Genomic DNA, 25,850 nt, shown 5'->3' on the forward strand with positions numbered 1-25,850 from the left:
GTAATTATAATTCAGGAAGTTTGTATACATTGATATCTCTGGAATGTCTATCAATTATTTTGCAGTGATGTTATTCGTTTTTTATTTTGTATAACTTATTCTGGTGCGTCAGTTGTCCTCAGACGGTATTTATTAATGACGTTGAATACACTGCACTTTGTTTAATCCAATTGTCTTCGGGTAAAATAATACCTGTCAATTTGAAACTTTGTATGGTTAAGAGTTTGTATCTTATACTCTTTTAGTTAAAGTCCAATCGCGAATATAGCTGTGCTTGACAGTACCTTGGTGAGGATTGGTTGGGCTGACTGACTCACATGATCTGTGTACTCCGTAAATTTGCGCATGCCCACAACAATCTTTGTTGTAACATACGTCTATGCGTGGCGCCATCTTGGTGAGGTGGTGATTATTGACTTGCAAGTCTGGCCTGTTCTGTCAAATGACTACATCAGTGGACTGTAAGTTCCCAACAAAAATCACCCTTTCCCTGAAAACAAAAAGTGTGTAGACATATAGACTGTCAGAGTAAAAACGCTATACAAATGTGTGAAAACACTGAACAGAACAAAACTGGAGGGGAGGACAGACAAAGTATGGAGGGAGAGGCTGGTGGTTAACAGTGTAGTGAGGTTAGTGTTAGGGTTATCTGTATTGGTTATTATGGAGGGTTCTCTACAAGGCTCCACTCACCAAAAGGTCAGGTTACCTCAAATGGAGAATCTTATATGGTGCTATTGCGGCCAATGCTTTTATTTGTGTAATCAATCCAACAGTATCCAACTAATACCCGCTCTGTGGACCTTTAGAGACTGTTCATTGTTTCTTAAAATGCCAGACTAGGCCCACTTTTAAATATTCTTATTTCAGAAGCTCGCTGAATGTTTCTATGAGACTGCCTTTGTCTTTGCAATTTGCAAAACCTGTGATTTACAAAAGCAGGAAAACTAGAGTACAGAATGATTTAAATCAAGAGGTTAGCCTGCTGTTTGCTGCTCTGTTGAGAGCCAGGGTGTGGGCTGATTTTAGGTTTTACAAACAATTAATGAGTAAGACGTAGGATTTCAAACAGTGGTCTACAAGGACATACTTTGATGTTTTAGATAGAAATGTTTTTCCTCTCTTTGGGGCCTTTGTCTCATGGTTTATGTTTTTATTTTTACTATGATTATTATATCACTATTGCTAATATGTATTTATCGCTTTGTTCATTGATTTGTCTTTTTTGTGCTTGTGCCACTGGAATCAGTAGATACCACACGTGTTCGTGTTTTAAAAACTATTATTCTCTCTCACACACATTAACCCACCTATAGCCATGTGGCATGAAGGCTGAAATTTGCTTCTGCAAGCAGATTTGTACATTACTTAATGTTGTAAATTCACTACACATGCATTTCTGTGTTCTTATGCGCCAAACAAACACTAATTGGTTGAGCAAAGACTTAAATGGCAAGGACATATTTAAAAAAGTTGATTAGTTTAAAAAGCACCAATAATATGGCCATAAGTAAAATTTTCTATGTAGTGTTGCACGCTGGGCGATAGTACAGACGTAGTATGCAATATACTGATTGGGACGCATTGATGGTCATGTGTACCAGTGGGATCATCAAAGGACAGAACAAAATAGAGTGGGTCCTGGTTGGGAGACGTGCTTCCTCTTTGTATTTGCATATTAAGTAAATACACACAACTCAGGTTTAAATTACATTTATTTACAATGAAATACGGCGGCTAGACTACAGAACGAATTGTTGTACATATCTGTAGAAGAAAAACAAACAAAAAAAACAAAACACTATAGGGCACTTTGCTCAATGGTACATTTTCCAGATAGCTAGTGAGTAGGTCAATAAAATCCTCCAGCCAGACCCTGTCAGTTCAACTGCCACTGTAAGACAAAATGTTAAGACCGTAAGATTAAGAAGGACACATAGCGTTGTGCATACAAAGTTAACAAAATCAACAACGCTTTTACTTACACAATGATGTTGTTGATGGGGATGTGAATGAGCTTGACAAAAAATCCGATGAAGCCCATGATGGCGAACCCTATCGCCGTTGCCATGGCAATTTTCTGAAACTCTGTCAGAGAAAAGGGTTTGGGATGTGTTCAAAATTGGAAAAGGCAATGTGGGACTGGGGTGGGGTTAATCAGATGTTTCAAAGTTCCCACATTTAAAAGACAGTGAAAACGTCATGTAGGCCTATATGTCAATGTAATGCTGATATAAGAGGGCTAAAAGCAATAACTTCCAGACAAAAATATTTATATTTCATATATATAATAGTATGTATATATAAAGGGTCTCTAAGATACACTATAGCAAAATACTGACTAAACTTAATACATGAGGGACAGAACATCAAATACATTCCAACACAAGTGCATTGTGAGTACAGATCCTGCTATAATGATAATAATATATGTAGGCAACAATACACAGGGTAGGCTTGGGTCAATCGCAATCGACATTGATTACAGATGGATTTTTATTTTTTTTTATATCCACCAAGAAAAATCTGAGAATTGAAACAGTGTAAATGCAGTTTACCGTGTTCTGAAACTAGAGCGGAGAGGGGGCGGGGGCTCTAGCCCTCTCTGATTCAAGATTCAAGATTCAAGATTTTTATTTGTCACATACATATACATACTTCCATACATATATGCAGTGAAATGTAATGCAACGCACCCGGTGATAGCACACAAAAAGTCCTAGGAAAAAGTACAAAAATAAAATAAAATAAAAAGTGGAAAATTCCTTTCTAATAGACCGACTAACTGACTCCTAAAACGTAATACAGTAAGTGGAATACTTATAGAATAAGATAAAAATATATAGAATAAAATACAATAAAAAATAAATTGAAATAAAATGGAATAGGTTGAAGGAATATGCCTATGTATATACAGATATGTGCATTTAAAGTGGCATGTGAATTAAAGTGGCATGTGAATGTGAATAGTGTGAGGTAGTGTTTGGGATAATACAGCACAGTATACAACAGTACGGCGCAGCAATACGGCATCACGAACAACCCTGAACAGTGATACAGTATGCGGTACAGTATGCTACATACAGTACAGAAGGTAGTGGAGCCTAGTGCATGGCTCAGTTAGGACCCCTGGTGAGGTCAGCGTTGACAGTTCTGATGGCTTGAGGGAAGAAACTCCGTCTCAGTCTCTCTGTTCTCTTGCCTGACCGCAGCAGCTGAAACAGTCCATTGTTGGGGTGATGAGGATCTTTCATGATCCTACGGGCTCTGCTACAACACCTCCTGGTGTATAACTCCTGCAAGGGGGGGGAGGGTAGTTCCAGTGGTACGTTCAGCTGAACGCACCACCCTCTGCAGGGCCCGCCTGTCCTGGGCAGTACAGTTCCCAAACCAGGCAGTGATGTTGCCTGTCAGGATGCTCTCCACTGCTCCAGAGTAGAAGGACTTGAGGATCCTCACCGAGACCCGGAATTTTCATCAGCTGCCTGAGGTGGTAAAGACGCTGCCTCGCCTTTCTCACCAGAGTGTCTGTGTGAACAGTCCATGTTAAGTCCTCTGTGATGTGGACTCCCAGATATCTGAAGCTGCTCACCCTATCGACAGAAGTCCCATTAATCCACAAGGGCGCGTGCGTCCTTGATTGTGATCCACGCCTAAAGTCCACAATCAGCTCCTTGGTTTTGCTGACGTTCAGGTGTAGGCTGTTGTCCTGGCACCAGAGTGACAGGTCAGCCACCTCCTCGCGGTAGGCCTTCTCATCGCAGTCGGTGATCAGGCCCACGACCACGGTGTCGTCAGCAAACTTGATGATGGTGTTGGAGCTGGACCTGGCCACACAGTCATGTGTGTACAGGGAGTACAGTAGGGGGCTGAGGACGCAGCCCTGGGGGGGATCCTGTGTTCAGGGTGAGGGAGCTTGACATGTACTTCCCCACCTTGACCACCTGGGGGCGGCCTGTGAGGAACTCCAGGATCCAGGTGCACAGCGGACCATTCAATCCTAGCTCCAACAACTTGACAGCCAGTCTGGTGGGAACTATGGTGTTGAAAGCTGAACTATAATCAATGAACAGCATTCTCACATAGGCCCCCTTCTGGCCATCCAGGTGTGTGAGCGTGGTGTGCAGTACCTGGGAGACCGCGTCATCCGTGGATCTGTTCTGCCGGTACGCGAACTGCAACGGGTCCAAGGTGCGGGGGAGGGAGGCGCAGATGTAATCCTTAATCAGCCTCTCGAAACACTTCATGACCACCGAGGTGAGGGCCACCGGACGGTAGTCATTCAGGCAGGTTGGAGAGGCGATCTTCGGGACAGGAAGGACGGTGGACCTCTTGAAGCAGGATGGGACCACTGATTCAGCCAGGGAAATGTTGAATATTGTGGTGAACACCGGAGCTAGCTGGTTAGCACAGGTCTTCAGTACTCGTCCAGATATGCCATCTGGGCCCGCAGCTTTCCTGGTGTTCACCCGCATCAAAGCCCTCCTGACCTCGTGCACGGACACAGAGTGCGCGCTCGTCCCCAGCGGTGTAACTCCAATTAGCCGGCGAGCTAGCGGTGTTGCTGCCAGACTCGAACTGCGCATAAAAGGAGTTCAGTTGGTTGGCCAGGGAGGCGTCCACACTCGTGGCTGGGGAGGAGCTGCTCTTGTAGTTTGTTATTGTTCGCAGCCCCTCCCACAAGCGTCTTGTGTCCCCCCGCTCCATCTGCAGCTCCACGGTGTCTCTGTACGTCCGTTTAGCGTCCTTCACCGCCCTCCGCAGATTGTACGACGCCGCTTTGTAGTTGTCCATGTTACCAGATACAAGTCCGTCGTTGTAAGCGGCCGTGCGCGCATTCAGAGCGCAGCGGATGGATTTATCAACCCACGGTTTCTGGTTTGGAAATATCCGAACTTTCACCGTGGGAACGATTTCATCCGCGAGCGGATTTCATCTGCTTAGCGTTCTCACTTCCCCCCTCTACAGTCCTGTACAGAAACTGTGAGGTGCAGGTGCTCAAACCAAAAAATAAATAAAGCTCAGGTGCTAGGTATTTTGCCGCTCGGGTCAAACGGATCAGCACAGCGGGGTGCAGATGACGAGGAGGAGACGCCTCGTCGGGGTGCCTGTGATCTGCACTCTGCTGTGCGCACATCACAGCCCCCCCCCACCGCACTTGAGTGCCACTTAATATTATGCAGATCTTGTGATAATAACATAGCAACATACAATATAATATCATAGAGAAAGATTGATTTATTTTGTTTCCTTAGGTTTACGTTTTTTCATTTTCCAAGTAAGAAACTAACTCAGAGAATTGGAGCAGAGTTTTTTTTGTTTCTCCTCCAGACAGCGGTGCGCACCGGCTCCCCTGCCTGTCTTTTTACATTAGATCTATTTATTTTTGTTTGTTTCCTACATGTATGAAACAACATTTTTAAACACAACTGAGTTAAGGGACTAACCAAGTCCTTACTCGGTATTGTTCCAAAAAAAAAAAAAAAACCCTGTGTGACCCCACCGTCGGGACGCACGTCTCCTCGTTGCTATGGGACTTAATTTAGTACAAACTGGATGTTTTGTGTAAATACATGACAATAATAAATTCTGCACTTCTGTAACGGGGAGACCGTATTTGCCACATAACATTTTATGCGTGCAAACTCGACCGCGCGCGCTCCCCCAATAAAGTCATGTATTGTCCATCGTTGCCCCCCCAGAGTTCAGCACGATTATTTATCATGATTATTAATCCATTTTGGGAAACGGAGTTCATTTATGGCACTTTGTAAATCAACAGAAAATTGCCTTCACAATAAGGTATTTTATAAACCTATAAATAAATGAACAAAGGTAATTGGTTTAACTGACTTGGCATGGCATTAACCTGCTAGGCATAGTCCCATTAGTGCCTTGAAAGAGGGAAGAAGGAGAGGAGAGAGCGATGCCACTGGCCCACAGATGGGGCAGGGCAGGGTACCTGTAAAGGTGGGCCAGGTGCAACCTGAACATAATGGGCAATGCACAGGGCAACCTGGTGAGACGGAGGAGAGGCCAGGCCAGGAGGCAAACCACAGTCCCCGGAATCTCCATGCACATGACAAAGAGGGGAACAGGAATAGCATTGCTGATGTATTAGAGGACAAAAGGCACCAGACAGAGATGGAAGGCACTCAAGACACTAGACATCCTGGACAGAACACCGGTACAAGAGAGGTCTGGAAAGAACGAGTGAACTGGCCAGCTGCAGGAGCAAGGAAGGAGTGGGAGATGACCAGGTGCTGGAAACAGCATTGGCAGGAGATGTGGGGAAGAAGCTCAAGGCCATGACGTCGATCATCTGGAGTATAGGTGCTGATCACTTTGGAAAGGAAGAGCAGAGTGCAAGACAAACACCCAGCCAACGCTTGAAGACCATAGAAATCCTAGGGAGGATCTGCGGAGGCTGAGGAAGGCATTCCGTGAAGCAGCCGCGGAGGAGAGACCAGCACTGAAGGAGATCCAAGACTAACTGAGGGAGCCCATCAAGACCTTGCAAAAAGATGAATGTCACCGCAGGAACAGGAAGCGATGGATACAGGAAAGGACAGACTTCACCAAGAACCCATTCAAATACCTGTCAAGACTTCTGGGTGACGAACAGGGGAGCTGAAAGAAACAAAGGAGGAGTCGGAGGAGCACCTCCGTCAGGTCCACTGTGATCCCAGAAGGGAGGACAGCTTGGAAGAGATGCAGAAACTCATAAAACCAACAGAACCAACTATCCCTTTTAGAGTTGAGGAACCAAGCTGGCAGGAAGTGAACACCTTTCTCAAGAAGGCCAGAGCAAAATCAGCCCCACAGCCTAAAGGCTCAGGAAACGACTCTGGAAGTTACTGAGAGTGGCATGGAGGAAGGACCTCCTTGCTGACGACTGGTTGGTTGCGGAGGGATGCTTCATTCCAAAGGAAGAAAATTAGATAGGGATCAAGCAATTCTGTACTATCTCACGCCACAACATCGAAGGCAAGATCTTCTTTGAGATTCCGGCGAAGAGGCTGACCACTTTCATGTTAGACAACAGGTACATGGACATGTCAGTCCAGAAGGCTGTCTTGAGCATACCAGCGTGATCGCCAAAATCATTGACAACACGAAACGGTGGTGACCTGGCAGTCCTGTGGATCTAACAAATGCCTACGGGACGATAGCCCACAAGCTAGCGGAACTGACGCTGAAGACCTACCATGTCCCAAAACGATTCCAGAAGCTCTTGCAGTACTATCTCGACAAGTTTAAAATGCGTTTCACCACTGACTGGAGGTGGGCATTGTCACCGACTTCACAATTTTAGTGATCCTGTTTTCCACAGTGATGAACTTTCTTGTCAAGTCAGCAGAGAAGTTGCGCCAGGGTGTGGTGCTGGCGACCGGCATCCAACAGGTACCTGTAAGAGCGTTCATGGATGACCTCACCATCACGGCAAAATCAGTACCTGAAGATTGATGGATCTTGGGGGACTTGGTCGAGCTCACTGAGTGGGCAAGGATGAGATTCAAACCCAAAAAGTCAAGAAACCTGGTACTGAGGAAGGGGCGTGTACAGAACCAGTCCCACTTCAAGATCAAAGATACTATGATCCCAACAGTCCAAGAGAAACCAGTGAAGAGCTTGGGGAAGTGGTACAGAGCAGACCACAATGATAGGCAGAGCGTGAGGGAGATGCTTATCCAAACAGACACCTGGATGACATCAGTGGAGAAGAGCGGCCTACCTGGCAAGTATAAAGCCTGGGGTTACCAGCACGGGGTCCTCCCTAGACTGCTCTGGCCTCTGCTGTAGGTGAGGTACCTGTATCCACTGTCGAGGGGCTGGAAAAGAAGATAAACACCTCCCTGAAGAGATGGCTGAGCGTCCCTAGAAGCTTTTGCTCCATTGGACTGTACAGCACAGGCAGCAAGCTGCAGCTGCCTGTGACATCAGTGGTCAAGCAGTATAAGGCGACAAAGACACGTCAGGCTATGATGCTGCGAGAAAGCAAGGCTGAGAGAGTACGGCAGGCAAGCATTGTGGTCAGGACAGGCCGCAAGTGGTCAGCCAGCAGAGCACTGACAGAGGCAGAGGGTCAACTGCACCAGGCTGATATCGTGGGGACAGTAGCCCAGGGCAGGCTGGGACTGAGTTTCTCCACAAGAATGAGCTGGAACAATGCTGACCCAAAGAAGCGGCGCAGAAATGATGCAGGAGGAGGTCCGCAAGGCAGAGATTCGGCATGTCAAGGCTGTAACCATGAAGAATCAGGGCAGCTGGACAAAGTGGGAGGGCGTGCGAGAGACGGTCCTGACCTGGCAGGACATCGGCTAGTAGCCAACGTCACCAAACAGGCGGAAACAGCATCCCGATGGGTTTGGATACAGTGGGAGGTGCGGTGGCAGAGCCAACCTGGGGAGGAATTAACAACGGCAGAGGCGGGTGGTGGTCAGCAGGGGTAGATCCAGGACCCTGGATCTGCTGTTGAGCCCTCCCGAGGTGTCATGGGCTTAAATCGATGAAACACCAGTGAAGCCCATCTGATGACCTTCTGTAGCCACCCATCTCTTGCTCAGGTATGCGGGCAAGTCCAGATTTGGTTCAGGGAGGAGGACGCCCCTGCTAAGCATAGTCCAGCTAGTGCCTCGAAAGAGGGAAGAAGGACCACAGATGGGGCAGGGCAGCTGTAAAGTTGGGCCCCGTGCAATGACCCACATCGGATTTTGCATATGCATAGATATATAATGAAATAAAATGTGTAGTGGCCTACACATTTGTTGGAATTGTAAGATATCTTTGAGGCATCTGGAAGGGAACCCAAAGTAATATTTCAAAACACACAATAAATACATGTTCCCTTGTATTATGTAATTTCTTCTTGATAGCTTTTAACAAAAGGTTAAATAGTAATAAAAAAAGACCTGTCACCTTGTAACTTTGGTTAAGAGTTCATATTTTAGATTATTTTAGTTAAAGTCCAATTGTGACGTGTGTGTCAATAGACTGCATTGCTATCACGTGATCTATGTACTCTGTCAACTTGCGAATGCGTGCTGTGCCTGGCGCCATCTCGTGAGGTTGCGATTGTTGATCACAAACTTTTTCCACAATAATGAACCGATCTGGATAAAAGTAAAACAACGCCATGTTGAAACTGCCCCTGGCACAAATCGTATTCAGATTTTCTGTGGGTAGGTCGGATCCATGACATCCATCAAGGTCTGACGTCAGTTACATCTGCACGTGCTGCCATCTGGTGAGCATCTGGTTGTTGACCAATCACTAGACTACAATGCTATCATGTGACCTGTGCGAGCAGTCATTAGTGCATATTCACTAAATAATTCCACAATAAGCCGATCTGGATCCAACTTGGACAACGCCATGTTGGGACTGCCCCGAATACGCAATTTACTCATCTTTTCTGTGAGTGTGGCAGATCCATAACTTCCGTAGACCAGAGATTTCCAGTTTAGCCGGTCTGGTCTACGAGCCCCAACCAGTTAAGAACCAACCAATAAGAAGTTTAGCAAATTAAAAAGTAGCCTTCATCAGAAACCTGTGCCAACGGCATCATGGCACTAAATCCAACTTTTATTGGATATAGCACCGGCGACGCTGTTATTACGCACATTTTAGTATTTATTTTGTTTTACGTCACTATGTTTGACAAAAACTCCTCCGATCTCCTACGACCGCGATGTACTCGTGGATATTAAAATAATTCCCTGAAAGAACCACTTTGGGAGAATCTTGTTGGACACAATCAACAAGGACAATAACATCAATGCAGTCACTGTTCCACGAGTAGGCCGAAGGAGAAAACGCTGCGGTAAGTGAGGCGGCATTCGGATCAGAATGAGGAAGCAACCTTACCATCCACTTCAGCCTAGCATCCTTATTGCCAATGTCCAATCCCTGGAAAATAAGATGGATGACCTCCAGGCAAGGATTACATTCCAAAGGGATACGAAAAACTGTTCTCTGCCTGACGGAGACATGGCTGAACCCGCTGGCGCTGGACCACGCCATTCGTCCAGCCGAGGCCTTCTCTGTGTTCAGCATCAACAGATCGTGGGAGCCAGGAAAATCTGGGAAATCCAAGGGTAGAGGCGTCTGTCTCATGACAAACAGCAGCTGTGTAACCCAGACAACATCAAGACTCTCTCCCACTCCTGCTCGCCGAACCTGGAACAGCTGACCATCTCATGCCGTCCAGTCTACCTCCCCCGGGAATTCAGCACAGCCGTTTATATTCCACCGCAAGCAGACACCGACACAGCACTATTGGACCTAAATGATGTGTCGTGCGGACTTCAGAATGAACATCCCGACGCGGCTGTGGTGGTGGCCTGGGACTTTTACAGCGCGAACCTTAAAAAAGTTCTGCCTAATTTCCATCAACACATCACGTGTGCCAAAGAACTTTGGACCACTGCTAGACATCGTACAAGAACGGTTGAGCTTCATAGCTACATTAGCGGACAGAATCGTACCCACAGTGAAAGTTGGGATATTTGCAAACCAGAAACCATGGGTCAATACATCCAGCCACCACGCGCCACGGCTGCTTACAACGAAGGTCTTGTATCCGGAAATATGGACAATTACAAAGCGGCGTCATACGAACTGCGGAGAGCAGTGAAGGATGCCAAACGGACTGACAGAGACACAGTGGAGCTACAGGAGCAATGGGATACCAGACGCTTGTGGCTGTGCTACAGACTATTACTAACTACAAGAGCAGTCCCACCCCAGCCACAAGTGTGGCTGCCTCCCTAGCCAACGAACTGAAGTCATTTTATGGCAACAACACCGCTAGCTCGCCGGCTAATTGGAGTTACACCACTAGGCATGAGCGCACAGTGTCTGCTGACGTCAGGAGGGCTCTGATGCGTGTGAACACCATGAAACCTGCTGGCGCAGATGGCATGTCTGGGCCAGTACTGAAGACCTGTGCTAATGAGCTAGTCCCGGTGCTCACTAGGATATAAAACACCTCCCTGTGGTGGTGGTCCCGTCCTGCTTCAAGAGGTCCACCATCATCACTGTGCCGAAAATGCCTCTCCAGCCTGCTTGAATGACTGCAGTCCGGTGGCCCTTACCTCAGTGGTCATGAAGTGTTTCGAGAGGCTGATTAAGGATTACATCTGCGCCTGCCTCCCCCACACCAGAGAACCATGGCAGTTTGCATACCCACCAAACCGATGCAAGGACAACGCGGTCTCCGAGGTACTGCACACCACGCTCACGCACCTGGATGACCAGAAGGGGGGCTATGCGAGATTGCTGTTCATCGACTACAGTTCAGCTTTCAATACCATAGTCCCCACCAGACTGGCTGTCAAGCTGCGGGAGCTAGGACTGAACACTGACTGCGCTGTGTGCCTGGATCCTGGACTTCCTCACAACCAGGCCCCACGTGATTAGGGTGGGGAGGCACACGTCCATCCCCCTCACCCTGAACACAGGATCCCCCTAGGACTGCATGCTCAGCCCCCTACTGTACTCCCTGTACACACATGACTGTGTGGCCAGGTCCAGCTCCAACACCATCATCAAGTTGGCTGGCGACACCGCCGTGGTGGGCTTTATCACCGATGACGAAGAGAAGGCCTACCGTGAGGAGATGGCAGACCTGTCACTCTGGTGCCAGGACAACAGCCTCCTCCTGAACGTCAGCAAATAAAAGGAGCTGATTGTGTGCGCCGTTGGTGATTAATAGGACTTCTGTTGACAGGGTGAACAGCCAGCTTCAAGTACCTGGGAGTCCACACCATGGAGGACTTTACATGGACTATACATACAGACACTCTGGTGAGAAAGCCGAGGGAGCGTCTTTACCACCTCCGGCAGCTGAAGAAATTCAGGGTTTCGGTGAGGATCCCCAAGTCCTTCTACTCTGGAGCAGTGGAGTGCATCCTCACAGGCAAAATCATTGCCTGGTTTGGGAACTGTACTGCTCAGGACAAGCCCTGCAGAGGGTTGTGCGTTCAGCCGAACGTCCCACTGGAACGACCCTCCCTTCCCCACAGGACTCATAACGCCAGGAGGTGTAGTAGCAGAGCCCGCAAGATCATGAAGGATACTCACCACCCCGACAAAGGACTGTTCCAGCTGCTGCGGTCGAGCAAGTGCCTCTGCAGTCACACAGTGAGAACAGAGAGAAAGAGACGGCGTTTCTTCCCGCAAGAAATAAGTAATGTCATTGCTGAACTCACCAGGGGCACCCACTGAGACAAACACATGCCCCACTGCCTTACTGTATGTTGTTAACTGTACTGCATTCTGTACTGTTACTGTAAAGCTGTGCCATACTTTTGTATAACTGTTCCGTATATCTCAACACACACTACCTCTTTATTCACATGCCACTTCACGGCACATCTGTATATACATAATAGTATATTCCTTTTATTTCAATTTTGTGTTCCTGTTAAACATCTTGAATCTATTGCATTAATAATAAGCAATACGACAACTTGATTAACATCATGTTTATTTATAAACTGACTAACGGAGCCAGCGCCTCCTCTCACGCATATAATTTTTTTTATGTTGTTATGGTGTTAGCTCATTAAAGACGGCGAGTGCAGAGCCTCCGCCACCGGTTTTGGCCGACAAAGAAAACAGCAGGAGTGCTGTTCAGAAATACTTCACATTAGCCCCGCAAGGCCACTGTTGCAACTAGTGCTAGTTTGTGTTGCAAAATGCGCCTGACTATTTGGGTTTGAGTAGCACTTTGCCAGCAGTTTTCTACAGTTTCTTAAATTACACTCGGCCGAAGTCTAATTGTATTTATTATTTTGATGTTTAGAAGAAGAAAATTTAGGTTGAATGGATAATGTGAGAAATAAAAACACGATGTGTCACCCAGTTGTCCGAGAGCGGCTGCTGATTCAAGTGCGACACCTAGTGGTAAAATTCGGTATACCGGTCCAGTCCGGTGTTTGGCTAGATATCAAACTGCTTTGAATTTTCCCTAACCCTAACCCTGACCCTAACCCTAACCCTGACCCTGACCCTAACCCTGACCCTAACCCTAACCCTGACCCTGACCCTAACCCTGACCCTAACCCTGACCCTAACCCTAACCCTAACCCTGACCCTAACCCTGACCCTGACCCTAACCCTAACCCTGACCCTAGCCCTGAACCTAACCCTAACCCTGACCCAATCCTACCATAGACTACTGAGATCAGTTTTTCCAGCAACAAATGCAACAAACCCCAATTACCTTTCCTGTCCGGCTTGGTGCATCTCTTCACCAGCCGAATCGAGTCCTTCACAAACTGCCTGCTAGGCTCCACAAACTGCATGATTTGGTCCATGTTGCAATGGTTTCTTCTGCCTGGATGAGATGTTTCGATTATTGAAAATTAAACCAAGACCGACAGTGCCGATTATGTTTACAACATTTACGTAGACCATTTAAGGTCCTACTTACATGCAACTGGAAACACGTATCTACGTGTATTTAAAATGATGCATCAAAACGTGAGCTCGCTTACCGTGCCAGGGGAATGTGGTGCAGCTTGGTCTCTTCGGGAGCGCGTCGACACCAAGAGCCACGTGTGTGGAAAGGTGACTGGCGGCAATTAGCAGACACGCATGCGCGAAGAAAACGAGGGATGCCAGTTTAGTGGTCCGCATCCACCAAATCGGACCAGGAGTCCTGCGTACGGCGAACTGCGTTCATGTCCCTGGCTAAAATTTGGCATTATACCGATATTCTGGAAGTGTTCCCTCAATTTGTTTTTCTTGTAACAATCTAATAGAATGTTGTATATTCAAATCATCAACCGATTATGAAACGCGAACTTCGTTAACTAATGCAAGGATTATTTAGAGAATTACTTGGAGTAGTTTAAGGCTAATAAATCAGAAACGGAGATTAATGGTTGAAAAGCATTCGCAGAGGAGTCACCGCGATCCTTTAATTTCTCGGTCTAAATCGATGACCCAAATAAATAAATATATATTAACCTTTTTTCCCTTTTCTTTATTATTATTAGTTCTAGTAGTAGTTGTAGTACAAAGGGTAGTTTTAGTATTACTACTACTGTAATACCACTATTTCATTGCCTTCTAATCATGTACAGAGGTACCTCGACTTACAACTGCATCTACTTACGACTAATCCAAGATATGAGTAGTAATAGTGGGAATTTGCAGTCGGCGGGCGACCTACATGGTGTGTGCACGTAGTTCGTGGCTTATCCATATTTTTTTCATATTTGCTGTGTTTGTGCTGGTTATTTTGTTTATTTTCACCCTTCATGATGAGTCCTAAGAAGAAGGATGATGGGAAAAAGAAAAGGGCAATGATTCCCATTGAAACTAAGAAGGAAATCATAGAAAAATATGAGCGTGGTGTACATGGGAAAAATTGACTGTTTCAACATACGACCGTTCTTATAGAACGAATTATAGTCGTAAATCGAGGTACCACTGTAGTATCTACTTAGTTCTAAGACCAGTTATAAAAAGGAAAGTGATCTACTTCACTTCCAGTAGTACTGTGTCAGACCAAAACTTGTCGCATGATTTGTAATATTTTTACTTTATGGTCGTCATATGTATTTGTCTCATTTAAATATGATCTGTATGTGCTGATATTGTTTTACACGAATGTTTGTTTATTATCCTTTCTGTTAAAAAAAAAAAAAAAATGTTGCACGAGTTGGAAAATGTGAACACACCCAGATCAGCAGCACATCATGTGCTGAATCCAACTCTCCACAGGAATGAATGGATTTTGCTCTGTGGTTTGCTCTTTTCGTGTCTATTTGCACTTTTCGTGTCCAGTGTGAAGCCGAATTTCCCAATACAGTCGTACTTCGACTTACGACTATAATTAGTTCTTTAAGAACGGCCATATGTTGAAACAGTTGTATGTCGAAGCAATTTTTCCCATATACACCACGCTCATATTTTTCTATGATTTCCTTCTTAGTTTCAATGGGAATCATTGCCCTTTTCTTTTTCCCATCATCCTTCTTCTTAGGACTCATCATGAAGGGTGAAAATAAACAAAATAACCAGCACAAACACAGTAAATATGAAAAAAATATGGATAAGCCACGAACTACGTGCACACACCATGTAGGTCGCCCGCTGACTGACTGCTGACTGACCGCTGACTGGCCGCTGACTGGCCGCTGACTGGCCGCTGACTGACCGCTGACTGGCTGCTGACTGGCTGCTGACTGGCTGCTGACTGGCTGCAGACTGGCCGCTGACTGGCCGCTGACTGGCCGCTGACTGACCGCTGACTGGCCGCTGACTGGCCGCTGACTGGCCGCTGACTGGCCGCTGACTGACCGCTGACTGGCTGCTGACTGGCTGCTGACTGGCTGCAGACTGGCCGCTGACTGGCCGCTGACTGGCCGCTGACTGACCGCTGACTGGCTGCTGACTGGCTGCTGACTGGCTGCTGACTGGCTGCTGACTGACTGCTGACTGGCTGCAGACTGGCCGCTGACTGGCCGCTGACTGGCCGCTGACTGACCGCTGACTGGCCGCTGACTGGCCGCTGACTGGCCGCTGACTGACCGCTGACTGGCTGCTGACTGGCTGCTGACTGGCTGCTGACTGACTGCTGACTGGCTGCTGACTGGCCGCTGACTGGCCGCTGACTGGCCGCTGACTGGCCGCTGACTGGCCGCTGACTGACCGCTGACTGACTGCTGACTGGCTGCTGACTGGCTGCTGACTGACTGCTGACTGGCTGCTGACTGGCTGCTGACTGGCTGCAGACTGGCCGCTGACTGGCCGCTGACTGACCGCTGACTGGCCGCTGACTGGCCGCTGACGCACCAACTGCAAATTTCCACGGTCGTATCTTGGAGCAGTCGGTCGCAAGTCGACACAAATTTTCGCGACTATCGCTACTGGTATCTTGGATTAGTCGTAAGTAGATGCAGTCGTAAGTCGATGTACCACTGTAGTATGTTCCTGCAAAAGAGGAGGATGCCGTTTCAGGACCGTATTTCTCGGACCCCTAGGACCCTAGTTTTTTGCGACAGTGCCACCTAGCGAATTACAGTTTTAAAGATTTATTCCACCCAAACACTAGTTTCTGTCTAACTACTTATAGTTTTGAATATTTATTCCACCCAAATACTACTTTCTTACGAGGTTAGAGATGGATTAGTTTAGGTTTTAGGCTAGAAATGGTTAAGTTTAGGTAAGAATATTCTTAAATAATAATGACATAAATGCTATCAAATAAACAACTACATATTTACAATGTTAACATATTGTAACAATACAATCATGTATATTTCTCTTCATTGAGTAATTACTTAACAATAGTTCTAATGTTGCTACTGTATAGTTGCACAGATTTACAATATGACAAGGATTATTGATTAATATTTATTTTATTATTAGTTAGGTGACAATTTGTTCATACATACTAATTTCTATTCAATTCATCATCGACTATGTGCCACAAAAGTTTTTGTGGAAGGTATTTAGTTTCTTTCAGGTCACTGGCCGTAATGCAAGGCTAGTTAAAGTGCTATTTCAACTTCCGTTTTTCATATGGCAATGGAAGTGAATTAGGGAAATGGGTTGAAGCGGGGTTTACGTTTTCCTCCCATTAGAACGTAGAGGTCTTTTGGAATGTGCCATTGTGCCAACTTTTCTTAAAAATTATACACACCAAACTGCCATTGAAAAAGGGCAAGGGTGGAACATGTTTCATTAAGGGAAACATAATCAGATATGCTGCTCATAAGGAACCATATGGCTTGGTACATAAATGTCCTACATGGTCCCCTTGACCACCCTTTGGTCCAGTTAACAATCACTGAACCCAGTGAATCTCATTGACACCTCCTTTCCACCTGAATGCAGTCACCAAACATACATGGCTCTATCGAAAGTGGAAAATAGTACAGGGTCACTCCCAGGTAATTCTGAGCATCTGGCAGCTGAGCTCCCACAGTTTTTCGGCCATTACATCATCTCTCGCCGCCCCACTGGAGCTAGACAGCTTGCAGTCACTGCACAAAAAGACAGACTTCATGAAACCTCCGGTAGGAGCTGTAGTATCTTAAGGTATAATAACTCCAACATTTACCAGTAGTATCCCCCACTTTCTATTTCCGGCTCCAGGGCGCAGTAGATTGTGGTTTGAACCCCCTGTGGGATGGTCTTGGTAAAGGGACTCACTATCTTCCAGGAGATCAGCAGGGCAAGGCTCATGTGCCTTTTCAGCTTTGTGCGCACGATACCTGGGTGGACGGCATACACTGTAACACCGGTACCTGTGTTTGAGAAAGCAGAGTGGATAATGTAGAAATAGCCCCAAATCACTTCAAAATAACTGTGTTTCTTAATATCTCATAAAACTTGGTGTCAAACACCACAGAAGAACATTAGGAGCATACGGACTGTATAGAGTGCTGTAGGAATAAGTCCGAAAACCCAGAAATTAGTTGGCATTTTTGCACCTCCGGTTCCTTCATCTCAAAATCAATGGGTTTTTTGAACAGGATCTTGGTTAGATGCCTGAAATGGCCTGTGGTTAACACAAGCTTAAGAGATTTTCATGTTTTGTTCTTTTACCTGTCTTAAAAAAGTCGATTGCTAACAAGTGGCTAAATGAGACAACAGAGGTTGTCAAAGACATTAAACGTCATCATACCGAACACGGAAAGTCATCTACTCACTAGTCCACCTTTACAGGCTCTAGTTGTGTTTATACTCGTGCTCTTGCTATCAACTATTCTAACTCAAACTTTCCAACTTGTAGATTTATATATACAGCATATATATATATATATATATATATATATATATATATATATATATATATATATAATGTATTTTTACTTCTGACGATTGCATTTACACTTCAAAAATCATAAAAGTGGTGTTCATTTGTGAAGATTATCTTGCTGAAAGTATCATAAACTTTTGTTTGCTACAAAGCATATTTTCTGCAATAATCCAATTTAATGGAAAACTCCCGTTGGCATTTTGTCGAGGGAACAAGGGCAATGGTAACTTCTGGGTTGACCTACAAAAATATGTCACCCCTGCAGCACTACAGTATAATATGATCATAATATTCACACATAACACTGTATGGGCGCGATTCCCAAAGTTGGAAGACTTTTCAACTTTTAATGGAGATGATGCAGAGATGTGCACGAATGTGAAAGTTGAGGTCATGACATAAGTGCTTTCAAGAAGCTCTGCTTTACCTGTCCACATGATTAAATGAAAAACTGAGTTTTAAAAAGGTCTCCATCCATGACCGCATTTTTTAAAAGCTCTGTGACCTTAAATGTTGTTTTCATGTGGACGGGAGGCCAAAAACACAGAGAAAATATTATGTTTTCAAAAATATCAGTTTACATGTGGATGGGCCTGAGAATAAATAGAAAAACGTCATAGCAGGAGAATTCCCCAGAGAATTCCCTCCGGTGGCCATGCAAAGGATACTGTAGATCCAACCCCTTACACAGACAACACAATAATGTTGATATACTATACACAGCACATTCCAACACAACGGTTGCTATATTTCAATGAACAGAATTGGCGACAGAGGGACAGCAAGTTCAGGAACCTCAAAACAGCTGATGCATACTTACCCTTAAGTCTCCTCGCTAGGGATCTGGTTGAGAGGATAATTGCAAGCTTGCTCTGTCCGTACGCCCTCCTTGAGTGGTAGATCCTCTCACTGTTAATGTCATCGAGTTGAATTCGCCCCCAGGCGTGCGCCATTGATGTTAGGTTGATGATCCTTGAGGGGGCCGAACGCTTCATTAGCTCAAACAACAGGTGTGTCAGCAGGAAGTGGCCTAAAAAGAATAAACTCAAGCTCAAAGGGAAGCAATTAACCATAATCTATTTTTGTTTCTTTATTTTTGTGACTCATGAACAGGTTAATAAAATCGTCTTCAGTTAAAAAAAAAAAAAACTTGCCTCTTAGGAAATGGAAAAAGAAAATTTGGTGCAAGATAAAGAGACAAACAATTAGCATGCAGTACACTTCTGCCACAAGAGCTTAGGAGCTCACTCCTAGTACACTTTCAATTACGGTCAAAATATACTGAGGTGTGCTGCTGTCACACTACACGTTGTCGTGCATTGGTATTGCATGTTGTGGTGTGGGGATGGTGTGATTTAAGCAGCCACACCTGTCTTGGGTCTAGTTAATTGGGCCCAGGATCAGGGGTGGCTGGATCAAACTGGTGAGCACAGGCTAAATCACCCATCCCCACACACACACGGGAGGAGCCCCTGTTATGACGTGTGTCCATCTGCTCCCAACATGTTACATCTTGCCACTCAACTTATACAATAAACTGGTATGTTTCAATACCATAGCCCGTGTCAGAGGGCCCTGAAAAAGCCCCTACAGTGGCGTGTGGCAGGCGGAACTGCCACATGTGTACTCTCAGATGTCTTCACAGTAGCTTCTTAGCTCAAATTGATTCAGCCCAGGTGCTCAGGTAGAAACTATGTAGTTGTCAGTGACTGTAAATGTTGAAAGAAATACAAATGTGAAATCCGCAAAGCTTTACCGCATGATAAATGCCCCTGTATCGGATCATACTCTGCATAGGTTTCTGGGCCGTTAAGAAGACCAACACATTTTCCTGCAGTTGATCAAAAAATATGAACAGAAAGGACAATTTTATCCTCTCTGTGCAGAGTTGCCTCAACTGCATGATAGTAGTTCATGGACTGGGAGTCCCTTCATCATATGTTCATCGTCTGGTAAAAAGTGTAGTAGTCGACCCACCCATCCTCAAATGGTGGAGTCTTGACCCTCTATGAGTGACCTGTAGTTGGTGTTTGGCTGCTTATCACATCCCAGGTGATTTATGAAATAATCTTGGCTACCTAAAAGAAGCCAATTTCATTTTTTAAATTTCTGTATTTCCATAATGTTTACTATTTAATATAACTAGTATTTTATATAACTACTGTATGAAAAATGTGCATGTCCTTGGGTCCCCAGCAATATACCTGCCAAGTGTGAAGTAGATTGGATTAATGGTTGTCGAGATAATCGAAGATATATCATATTTTTTAGCTACTTAGCGGTCATGCCCCTGACGGGGCGGGAACCCCATTGCTTTTGTTAATGAAAAACTAACGTCAGTAGCCTATGGATGTCATGGATCTGCTGCACTCACAGTAAGATGAATAATATGTGTAATCGGGGCAGTCCCGACATACCCTCATCCAAGTTTGATGCAAATCGGTCCATGTGGCGGACAGATGGGGCCTGGTCAAGCACCGACTGCGGACGACATCACAGTTCCCTTTCCCGCGGCCGCCAAGCTGCCTCGAATTGGCACGGATTGGTCCGACTGGCTGCCGACCAGGAGCCAGCCAGAGAATCAGACCCGCGTCCGACCCCAGGACCCACGCGGGATTCGCCGGGTCCCCAGCCTGTCCCGATGGCCCGGAGGAGAATACCTGGGGGGGGCGCTGCGTCCGACCCAGGGACCCATGCGGGATTCGCCGGGTCCCCAGCCTGTCCCGATGGCCCGGAGGAGAATACCTGGGGGGGGGCACTACGTCCGACCCCGGAACCCACGCAGGATTTGCGGGGTCCCCAGCCCATCCCGATACCCTGGAGGACAATGTTCAGGGGGGGCGCTACGCCTGACCCCTGGACTTACGCAGGATTCGCTGGGATCTGTGTTGCCTCGGGACGCTCTCTCCCCTTTCCATGCTGTCCCCTCTCTGTCTACAGTCAGCGCCCTCGGCACTGAGGGGGGACACCTGGTGGCACTACGTCCGACTCCGGAACCCACGCAGGATTTGCGGGGTCCCCAGCCCATCCCGATACCCTGGAGGACAATGTTCAGACGGTGCGCTACGCCTGACCCCTGGACTTACGCAGGATTCGCTGGGATCTGTGTTGCCTCGGGACGCTATCTCCCCTTCCCATGCTGTCCCCTCTCTGTCTACAGTCAGCGCCCTCGGCACTGAGGGGGGACACCTGGTGGTACCTGGCTCTCCAGCCCTTTAACTTCCAGGTGGTCGTAGGGGGTGAGTTGGCCGTCGGCTGGACGGCTCCCCGGCCTAAGTTGGACGGTGGGGGTATGTGGCGGACAAAGGGGCATGGTGAAGCACAGGCTGCGGACGACAGCATGGTTCCCTTTCCCCCGGCCACCAAGCTGCCTCAAAGCGGCGCTGATTGGTCCGACTCAAGGCAAGAAGATTTCTTAGTGTTTGTCTGTCTTGCAGAGGGGATCGGTGCAAGGGCTTTTCAGCAGCCCAGCAGCGGAACGCCATTCCTCCTGCACCCGAGACAATCATAATTATTATTATTATCATCCTGATCATAATTATAATATTCTTAATTGATCAATTGTGATTGATACTTGTGGCCAACGTATATTATTGTTCAATGTGACAATAAAAACCCTCGTCATGTTGGCGCACCATGGCCAGAAACACTCCGTCTCCCTCCCTAAACCCTTACCTGTGGGCAGAGACTCCCAGTCCATTATTTTGGAAGGAATCATTTAGATTTAAAACTTTCATCGCTTAAACATGTGCGCATACGCAAATGATGGCGCAAATAGGTCACATGACAGCATTGTAGTCTAGTGATAGGTCAACAACCAGGTCCTCAACAAGATGGCAGCATGTACAGATGTAACTGACGTCAGAACTTAATGGATGTCATCAGAATCAGAAATACTTTAATAATCCCAGGGGGAAATTACTTGAATGGATCCAAAGAACTGAAGTCGATCCAAAGAACTGAAGTCTATTATCTAAGCGCTGATCAAACGCAATCTAACTCTGTAACTTTCAGTTTCGATACTGTGCTGTACATTTCTACTTACTCTGTGTGCCGTCCTTCCAGTAATTTTCCACTCAAGTGGAAAAGATCGGAGAAAATCACCTCTCGGGCTTATATCATAATATCGAGACCAGTGTGCACCATTGCTCTGTACCTGTTCTAATTAAACTATGTAAGTACTCTAAGAATCCTTTACTGACTCAGTTTGTTCTTTCCTCCAGATTTGTACTCGGGGCAGTTCCAACATGGTGTCATGTGAGTTTCATCCAGCTCATAAAAATGGCGCCACGCACAGACATATTAATCCTTGTGCACATGTGCAAGTTGACGGTGTACACAGATCGCCAAGCAGAGTATATGATACAAACTTTTAACCATACAAACTTACAAAGTGACAGCTAAAATTTAATTACTATTAACCTTTATTATGTTTGAAAAAATTAAGTTAACGTATTACTAGAAGACAATTGGATTAAACAAAGCGCAGCGTGTTATTCGTCTGATAACTGTATGCAGCCATTCCAACCCAATCCATGGCAGAAATATCAATGTATACAATCTTCCTGAATTATAATTACTTGTAACAATAACCACAAGAAATTACATTATACAAGGAACATGGATTGATTGTGTATGTGTTTTGAACTACTTTTATTCTTTTTGTGTTTTTATTGTAGCCCACCACAAACAATTCATTTCATTATATATTCTCTACAATTAAAGTCAGTTAAACCACTTACCTGTACCTTAGTTTATTTGTTTATAGGTAAATACGTTATTATTGTGAAGGCAGTTTTCTGTTGATTTACAAAGTGCCATAAAATAATTGTGCTCCCCAAAATGGATTAATAAACTGGATAAATAATCATGCTCACAATATTGACTAAAATAATCGTGATTATCATTTTAGCCATAATCATCCAGCCCCACTTCAGAATGATGACTGTCGTTAGTTGCAATGTAAGAAACCCACTTACCGCTGAATCATAGTAACCATGTAACTAGGCCCTAACAAATTAACTTCGGCAGTCACAAAGCACAACTGAGAGCCAAAGCACATCCGTCCATTGAACTTTAATCAAGGGCCAACTATCCCGGACCCTGTGTATTGCTGCCTGCAGCTAAATTTTATTATTAATTTCTGGCTAGAACATAAGAAATCATCAAATTCAACTGTTTCTTATCTATTGATAAAGATATGTGAACAAACAGTACATTATGTAGGGGCCAGTGCTGTTTTCTTTTGGGGGTTTTTTTGCAAGGTCGATTCCGAAGCCATTTCTAACTAGTGTTTATCAATTTAAATCATCCACATCCACAAAGGTTTGTCTTGAACAGAGTGGTGCTCCCATAATTGTTTCATAGCGGTGGCAAGATGGGGTCACGGAAAATCTTGGGGTGGCACACCAAAACCTTATTCACTTGTTTGGGGGTTTGTGTCTCCCCGTTACGCATGGTGCCTTTTTTGTTTCAATCAATTAAGAAACAAAAATGAATAAATCTACAACAAAAAAGCAGTTAGTATTTGTTGAAACAGAACATCATCGTCGCGAGGGAACATTTCTGCTCCACATGCACAAATGCAGCACAAGCTCAAACCTCCCTACACGCAACTGCTCAACACTCACTCCCTCGTAAAGTTGACTTTTGACACTTTGGAGGCGTGGATGGAATTAACAAGCGGAGAGCGCTTCTGTTTTGATTGGGTGGGACACGTGAGAGGAGGCCAGCCATTGTATCAGGGTAGCTGTGGCCCACCCTTGGGGGCGCCCCTGCTTGAACAGCTGTCCACTTCAGTACAGTGATGGCCAATGACTTTGCATACAGCAGCCATAAATCTTAACAATATTAAAAACATAACTCTGGCCTTTTTTATGTCGAGAATTGTCCAAAAGCACAGAATTTCCACTAGATGATGGAATTACCCGCTGGACCAACCTGTAGCACATTTGTTTAGCGCTATCATTTTTGTTAATCCTCATATTGTTGGCTTGATTAAAGAATGTTATTGTCTTTTCTTTTTCTAAGTTGAACAAAAATCAAAAATAGACTGAAAATATACGTCAAGATAGATTATAACAACAAAAGAGAAATGTTTCTAATAATACTTTGTTGAATTGACCCTTAAAAAACACGCTCTCCAATTTCCTCCACAAAGCAGTTTAAGACATCAAAGTTGTTGGATGATAATTTTTACAGCAATTTGTTCCTTTCTGCATAGATTTGTTCTCACCTAAGTGATTGACCCCAAACTGCATTTCAAATCCATCTGCTGTTTTCGAGTACGGACACATCATTAGTCCAGCGTTGTTGATTAGAAGATGTAGGTAGCTCTCCTCTGAAATGCAGGGTCAAAAATGAATAACTGAGTCACCTTGAATGATCTTATGTTAATTGTTATGAGTCTCAAAACAGACACTTGTCAGACATTGAACATTGTGCCAAATTTGTCATCTCACCCCTGTTGATGGTTTCAGTGAATTCTCTGATAGACTTGGTGTCTGCCAGATCCAGTTGTCTCGAGACTACATTAGGGTTTCCAGAACGTTCCACAATGTCTGCCCTTGCTGCCTCGGCCTTCACCATGTCTCTACAGGCTATGATCACTCTGCCACCTGGATGGAGAAGTATGGATGTTAGAATGTATGCAGAGCAAGTGAAATGGTTAAATACACAAGCCCTTGGAAATGACAATCCATTCAAAAATGTAAAAATAAATAAATAAATAAATAAACAACTACCAGTCAAACATAACTATTAAAAAAAATGGGGGTAAGTGAGGTACTAATTCTCAACATTATTCTCTGTCTTACCCAGATGCAGACGAAATGGTCAATACCAATTTAATTCCTGTGAGCCCAGAGCCAAGATAGCAATAGGGCTGTATGCTAACTGTGTTAGATCAATGCAAGGCTGTAGAGGGAATCAACTAGCCTAGCTCTCGTGAAATTAGGGAAATGAGACCAGCAGCCTTCTAAAGCTGAATTATTTAAGTGATACATCTTGCATCTTCATGATTTAAGTACAAATAAAAACCTAAAAACAAGAGCTTTAATATGTTTTAAATGCAGCTACATTCAAAACTATAGTCGTTTTCCCCTGTGGCAGATCTGCCTACCGCACGCCACAGGAGTGGCGTTTTCAGGGACAGAAACACAGGCAGAGAGGTTACAAACACACCAATTTATTGTAGGCAGTGGCAATATGTAACAAGGCGCTAGCAGATGGAAACTTATCATGACAGAGACTCTCCCTGTATGTGTGTGGGGATGGGTGATTTACCTGTTGCTTGTTGATTGCTCTGACGAGCAACAGGCATACAGCTACCCTGATCCTGGGCCCAATTACCTAGACCCAAGACAGGTGTGGCTGCTTAAATAACACCACATCCACACCACATCCCTCTTCAGGGTTGCATTGATCCAACATAGTCACACAGAACACACATTCCACTTTGGGTTTCTATTGTTTGGCATTACTTACCTCTCTTGGCAAGGTTCATTGCTGTCTCCTTACCAATGCCAGTGTTAGCTCCAGTGACAATGACAGTTTTGCCATCTATTCTGGCATCAGACGACCACTGGCCACAGAACAGATCCCTGAGAGGGAATAGCATATAACGTAATAGCTGTTTGGCTGCCTCCAAATGTCACAGACAGAGAGACGGCTAGAGAGAGGGGATGGCACGGTTTCCATTGCCTACACTGATATTTGTATTTATGAACGTATACTGTATGTCAAATCTTAACTATTGCAATCTCAATTATGACAACAATCTCCTATATACTATCCTATGAGCCAAAGCACGGCAGAGATAAGCAAGGCTTACCTTACAGTATAAATGTTAGCCATTTGTCAGTCTGTCTCCCTCTTGACTCCACCGTTGAAGAAATGTCCCGAAACAGCTAGAACAGTAGAACAAAGCAAGTGCTAATACCCCAACATAGGCTAGAGCAAACAGAGAGAACATTGTGTGTGTCTGCACATTTGCAGTAGGATGGATTAGACTGTTAATTCAAGTTAATCATCTACACTGCAGGCCCCGGATCTACTTTATACAGGATGT

General features: G+C 45.2%; 2 protein-coding genes across 2 annotated transcripts; both read right to left on the reverse strand.

Moving 5' to 3' along the window:
• Positions 1–1,981: 1,981 nt before the first annotated feature.
• Positions 1,982–13,532, reverse strand: LOC307238483 (protein transport protein Sec61 subunit gamma; the record flags this gene model as incomplete). Its single annotated transcript, XM_080011475.1, has 3 exons — positions 13,503–13,532; positions 13,229–13,342; positions 1,982–2,088 (listed from the first exon to the last, which is right to left on the reverse strand). The coding sequence occupies exons 2-3, from the start codon at positions 13,320–13,322 to the stop codon at positions 1,982–1,984; spliced, it is 201 nt and encodes a 66-aa protein (XP_079867601.1). The 5' UTR covers positions 13,323–13,342; positions 13,503–13,532.
• A 3,368-nt stretch (positions 13,533–16,900) lies between these two features.
• On the reverse strand, positions 16,901–25,636 carry LOC307238409 (retinol dehydrogenase 12-like; the record flags this gene model as incomplete). The annotated part of the gene is made up of 7 exons (XM_080011369.1): positions 16,901–17,003; positions 17,081–17,267; positions 18,603–18,812; positions 24,018–24,122; positions 24,244–24,399; positions 25,268–25,383; positions 25,614–25,636. The coding sequence occupies 7 exons, from the start codon at positions 25,634–25,636 to the stop codon at positions 16,901–16,903; spliced, it is 900 nt and encodes a 299-aa protein (XP_079867495.1).
• Between the last annotated feature and the right edge of the window lie 214 nt (positions 25,637–25,850).

This window comes from Zeus faber (assembly GCF_960531495.2).
Source record: "Zeus faber genome assembly, chromosome: 12".
Taxonomy (NCBI): Eukaryota; Metazoa; Chordata; class Actinopteri; order Zeiformes; family Zeidae; genus Zeus; species Zeus faber.